This window comes from Triticum urartu, chromosome 6A (assembly GCF_056163025.1).
Source record: "Triticum urartu cultivar PI428250 chromosome 6A, HENAU_Tu73, whole genome shotgun sequence".
NCBI lineage: Eukaryota > Viridiplantae > Streptophyta > Magnoliopsida > Poales > Poaceae > Triticum > Triticum urartu.
Window position 1 is genome coordinate 415,965,307 of NC_141878.1, and position 5,667 is coordinate 415,970,973.

Genomic DNA, 5,667 nt, shown 5'->3' on the forward strand with positions numbered 1-5,667 from the left:
AAAATCAACACATGTATCTTCGACTTTCTTTCCCTCCACAGAAGCATGTTTTTTTGCAAGTTGGTAGATTTTGTATCATCCAAGTTGGTCAGTACCTGCCACATGCGGCGGTACGACATGAATCATCTTTCTAAATGTCGATGAATATGGATGCGGACACGAGTTCTGAAAGAGAGAGAATTCCTTTGGTTAATCATGCACCGCGGTTTTATGCGGAAGCATTTCATACCGGCGTTAGGCTAGGCTGGGACGGAGTTTCATATTTGTCGTCTCCTCACATGGACAAGCAGCCGCGCGCGCGGCCATTCATGGTGTTCTGCGCGGTAGGCCCCGGGCCGTCTCCAATCGTACGGACATGAGCGGGCCCTACCACTTTACAGGCCGTCCATTGGATGCTGGACGCCCTCAGATATGTTCCTGTGCGTGCGTGATGGAGCTGCGCCTAGCAGCTTGGACTCTTTCGAGGGCCGATCTCCACCGTCCGTGTCCCCGTCGACGGGTGTAAACGGCGCAAAGGACATCCCAGACCCCACCACTGCTGGGGAGCTATACAAATGGAGGTGGTGGCGAGAGACTGGGACTGGGGGTGGGAGGTGAGGTGCCCCTCGCTCGCTCGCTTTCTCCTCCTCCCCCACCATGGATGGAAAATAAAAGGATTTCAGCTTTAGTCATGTCACCTCTCACCTCTCACTCAACAGTGTCTCCCGTCTTCCCCCCTCTTTCACCTAAAAGCCCTAAACAGTGCCGCACCTCTGTATATGTCCTCTCCCCCCCTCTCTCTCTACGTCCCTCCATCTCTCACTCACTTCGCAGATCCCCCCTTTTTTAGGCCAAACAATCCATCCACCGCCCCCTGAAACCCACCTAAAAATAGCAGCAGCAGCATGCCAATGAAATCCCTTCAAGGCTATTCCAGCACATGAAGAAGGTTTCGTCTTCGAGCAACAAGCTCTGGCCAGCTGCAGCAAGAGCAACTCAGGTCAGATTAATGGACCTATGAGCACAGCAACCACCACTACTGCTGCTACTGAGGAGCGGTAAGTGGCAAAAGAAGCTAATGTCCGCGTTAAACTTTTTCTCAGACTTACTTATCCCTATATATCCACCTCTTCCACCCCCCCTGCAGATCAAATTCTCGAGCCAGCTTCTTCACCTCCCGCCGACGCCACTGCTGCTGCTGGTCGACCTATCTTCTTCGCGGCTCTGAGTCCGCCACCGGCGAAAAAGGGATCGGCCGCGCGCCGCCGTGAGTAAAGGTATGTTAAGCATGTAACCACCGATGCCCCTTCCGGTAAAAGAATCCGGCCGTTTCGCACATGTGTATGTACATATCTTAGAGTATATTGGTTGGTAGTATAGATGCATCCCTTTCACACACGCACTCAGAGCCAAAGGGAAGGGAGCGGAGTGTGCACCAGCTCCAAATTTAAGGGCGGACCCCAAATACGCACGCATTCATCAGCTAGCTTCATCATTCGTGTACTATAATGGCGGAGCTTGTGTCTTTTGGGCGTCAGGTTGATCCATGGACCTGTCGCCAAACCCCGAGAGCCCGAATGCCCCGGGCGGCGGTGGCGGCAGCGGCGCCGGTGGATCTAGCGGCGGTGGAGGGGCGTCCTCGTCTGCTGGGGGTGGAGGCACGCCGCAGACGCCCAGCCGGTACGAGGCGCAGAAGCGGCGGGACTGGAACACGTTCGGGCAGTACCTGCGGAACCACCGGCCGCCGCTGAGCCTCGCGCAGTGCAGCGGCGCGCACGTGCTGGAGTTTCTGCGGTACCTGGACCAGTTCGGCAAGACCAAGGTGCACACGGCGTCGTGCCCCTTCTTCGGCCACCCAAACCCGCCGGCGCCCTGCCCCTGCCCGCTGCGTCAGGCGTGGGGGAGCCTCGACGCGCTCGTGGGACGCCTTCGCGCCGCGTTCGAGGAGCACGGCGGCCGCCCCGAGTCCAACCCCTTCGCCGCCCGCGCGGTCCGCCTGTTCCTCCGCGAGGTCCGCGAGCACCAGGCTCGCGCGCGCGGCGTCAGCTACGAGAAGAAGAAGCGCAAGAAGCCGACGCCTGGTGACGCCAGCAGCAGCAGCAGCCACCAGGCTCCACCCCCACCGCCACCGCCCCCCGCCGGTGCGGCCTGCTGAGGAGGAGAGAGGACCTGTACTGCGCACGTGCCCATTTGGTATGCCGGACCGATGATGAGCATATTTTATGTAGGTCTCGATCGATTAACTGCTTGTGCATGCATGCATTGTTTTACTACCATTCTGCCGGGCTTAAGATCTAGACTAGATGATTCAGACTTTTATTGATCGTGCTACGTCCATTTGCTAGTTATTATTTGCTTCTGCTTAATTTCTACTGCCAAGCTTCCTCTATCTTAATTTTTGTGTTGAACTTTGTTCTTGCAAGTAAGTGAATGCCATTGACTGATCATGGATTGCCCAGATGCCTGCGTTAAACGTCTCACTGCTCATTAAAACACGTACATATAGTACGTACTATGTCCTGAATTAAGTTTATAGAGATAGCGTGCGTGTGCGTATGGTGACCGTACACTGCGCACGCAAGAGATCAATCGATAGATGAGGTGCATTGCATCTGGCGATCTCTCTCTCTCTCTCTCTCTCTCTCTCTCTCTCTCTCTCTCTCTGTGTGTGTGTGTGTGTGTGTGTGTGTGTGTGTGTGGTCTTGTGGCGCACTCGCGAGCATCATCTTCACCTTGGTCTTGGTACTTGGAAGCAAGAATTCAATCCGCCACATAGGAGTACACATAAATATCGCTAGCTTTGCGTTGGTTCCTTGTGTTGTGATCCTTTCCGCCTTATTTTCTTGTATTCCCATCCCAAGCTGCACCAGCCACCACCAATGAGAATGAGTGTCCGGCCGGATCCCGGCGGCGCTGTACTGTACGTATGAAGAGGACGACGTACTGTTCCCCGCGTACGTGTGCACAGCGCGCGACGGTGGCCGGGCTACTGTTGTTCTTCCTCGGCCACCCCCGCGTCTCGTTCTCTAGCTAGCTTGTGTGCGTGACAGTAGTGAATAGCTATAGGAGGAGTACTACGAGCGCGCTACTGTTGTCCCTCCTGCCTGCGCGTGCGTGCTAGCTGCCGGTCGGCTCGCTGTCTAGCTAAGCTACATGGCGCTCCAGATCGGGTCAAACAGCCCAATAGTTTGCCTGCTGCCTGCGTCGTCCCGTCCTTCTCGGTGCAGTTAGTACTTGCGCTTACCCGTATTTGATTCCAAATAAGGAGATGGTACATTTGTCGACGTCGACTGTGTCTTGCCAAATTGCATTGATTCCATAGATTTCCTACTGTTTCCTCCGCCAGATTTCACTGCTTCTTGCTTGGCCTGCTAGCTCCTCATTTTATGCATGAAGCTAGCTTACAAAAATGATATGCAGTGTATGCACCAGCTAGCTGTGTGCCTGCCTGGGATACGAAGCCTGATTAGCGATCAAATTGATGAAATTTTAGAAACTACTTATACTCCCTAGCTCCATTTGAAAATATATAAGGCATAGTTTCGTTTCGTTAAGACGAGGCTTTGACGAGCAACTAGTACTTTGTTGAGTATGTGGTTTATTCCTCCTTTCTTTGTCCCTAAAGAAATTAAGTACTCAACAAATGAACATATATTCCGTGATCAACATGTATTTTTCTTAAATACATCAAACATGTGCTACATATTAGCAGTGAGGTATATACTGTTTGCACTTCACAAAGTACTCAGCTTACTATTATACATTCTCCCTTATATAATCAGCCTATGACCGATTATAAGCATATACATGTAGTTAGTACTATATGTTTGAAGCCTTCACAGATCTGCATGTTAATTTACATGCATCACTACTGAGCTGTTACCTACTGGCATGTTTGATGTTCCCTTACTACTGATATCCTCTTCTATTTGTTATATTATGGATACCTACATCACTACCGAACTGGTAGTGTATTTGACTTCTCGTCAAAATCCATTACTCTTTCAGTATTCCTAGAATGCATGTTATATGATGTTAACTGTTGCACAGGTTTCTTTTCTATTCCCGGATCTGCGTGATATTTATAAATTGAACATACTTTTTTTTTGGCTGGACAAGCTAGTTTTTACAATGCTAATTATATAATAGGATCTTACTCGACCTATACAATTCTAAAGTGTTGCCTTTACCTTAAAACTCCGAAATTGTTAACCTATACAAAGCTAAATTTGCAATATCAAGTTTTAAAATTCCAACGAGTTCATATATATAGCTTCCTAAAACTGTAGAGTGTGATAGCATAAACACCTGTTACTTTGGATATTGTTCACAAGTGTGTGTGTGTGTGTGTGTGTGTGTGTGTGTGTATCATATGTTGTAATAATATTATGTACTATAGAATTATTAGAGGTGTGTAATTCTGCTGAGCACAAACGATTTCACCCACAAACTAATTATCATAAAGTAATATGGAAATGTGGTCATACTTCCAACAACAAACATACAAGGATAATGAATTATATAACACACTAAAGTACAATACGTGTATGTATAAAGTACATTCAAATACAAAAGGTATAATTGACCACAATTCAAATTTTATTTGAATTATAACTTATTTAGGAATACTAGGAAGCGCCACAGCCCCATGTACATATATGTAGCTTAAATAAGATATAGTACAGTAAAGGTGCACTTGATTTTCTTCTTTGCAAAATTCATTAGTTTGGTATTGCTATCGTACATACGTAAACAATATGCTGAGTATGTCGCTCTAATCCTAATTGGTCAGAATCCTGCTATAGTACAGAATTGTAGTTACTTCAAGAGTATATATATGAGTTTCTTTTAGGGGGTGGGGGGTGGGGGGGGGGGGGGGGGGGTATAGAGACATGGGAGGTAGGATACATAGAACAACCCCCAACAAATTGGTAGATCATATATAGATGATAAAAGGCTAGTATGTCTAACCTTTAGTATTTAATTTCCTTTTTGTGTGAAAATAATTAATCTGAGGCTACAAGACCACGCGTACAAAACTGATGGCGGCTTTGACTAATATTCCAGTGACATCTACTTCCTCGACATATACCATAATAAGACTAGCCACGGTGCATGGGCAGTAATTTAGAGTAGTAACATGCATATGTATGGTGTCATGCAACACTTCATTTATTATGTTATAAACTCATCTTGCCTTGATATGTGTGGTGTTACTTATACTATGAGTAACTAGCTATGTTAGTACATGTCTCTCTTTCTTCATTGATTGCTTGCCACATTATCTATTTTTGTCTAAGTAGATATGTGTGATGTTACCGTCTATGTTAGTACTCCCATTGTGGGTAGTCTAATGATATTAGATTAGAGGGGAGCAGCGGTGCAGACTAAGCATAATCCATAATATATATAATACCATATTAGGAGGGGCACGGGGAGCTCACATAACGAGTACAAGGGTATACTATCAAGTAGCATTGGAGCCGTGTGTGCTGACTAAAATCTGACTTGCATAAAACATAATAAAAGTATTATACTTCATAAATAATTCCTGAGTGCATAAAATGAAGACTATAAGGCACACATTGATGAACAATATCTAAACAAGTAATGAATAACTCTTTTTTAGAAACATAGTGCTGACGCAAACGCTCACAAACCCATACATGTACTCACCCCTATGAACAC

At 47.0% G+C, this 5,667-nt stretch overlaps 1 protein-coding gene across 1 annotated transcript; it reads left to right on the forward strand.

Annotated features, from left to right (window-relative positions):
• The first annotated feature begins 582 nt into the window (after positions 1-582).
• LOC147965475 (protein G1-like4) lies at positions 583-2,437 on the forward strand. The gene is made up of 3 exons (XM_087528163.1): positions 583-1,037; positions 1,127-1,256; positions 1,518-2,437. The coding sequence occupies exon 3, from the start codon at positions 1,526-1,528 to the stop codon at positions 2,132-2,134; it is 609 nt and encodes a 202-aa protein (XP_087384289.1). The 5' UTR covers positions 583-1,037; positions 1,127-1,256; positions 1,518-1,525; the 3' UTR covers positions 2,135-2,437.
• Positions 2,438-5,667: the final 3,230 nt, after the last annotated feature.

Excerpts from the sequence above, each read along its gene's own strand:
- LOC147965475 (XM_087528163.1), top strand. The coding sequence starts at position 1,526 with ATGGACCTGTCGCCAAACCCCGAGAGCCCGAATGCCCCGGGCGGCGGT.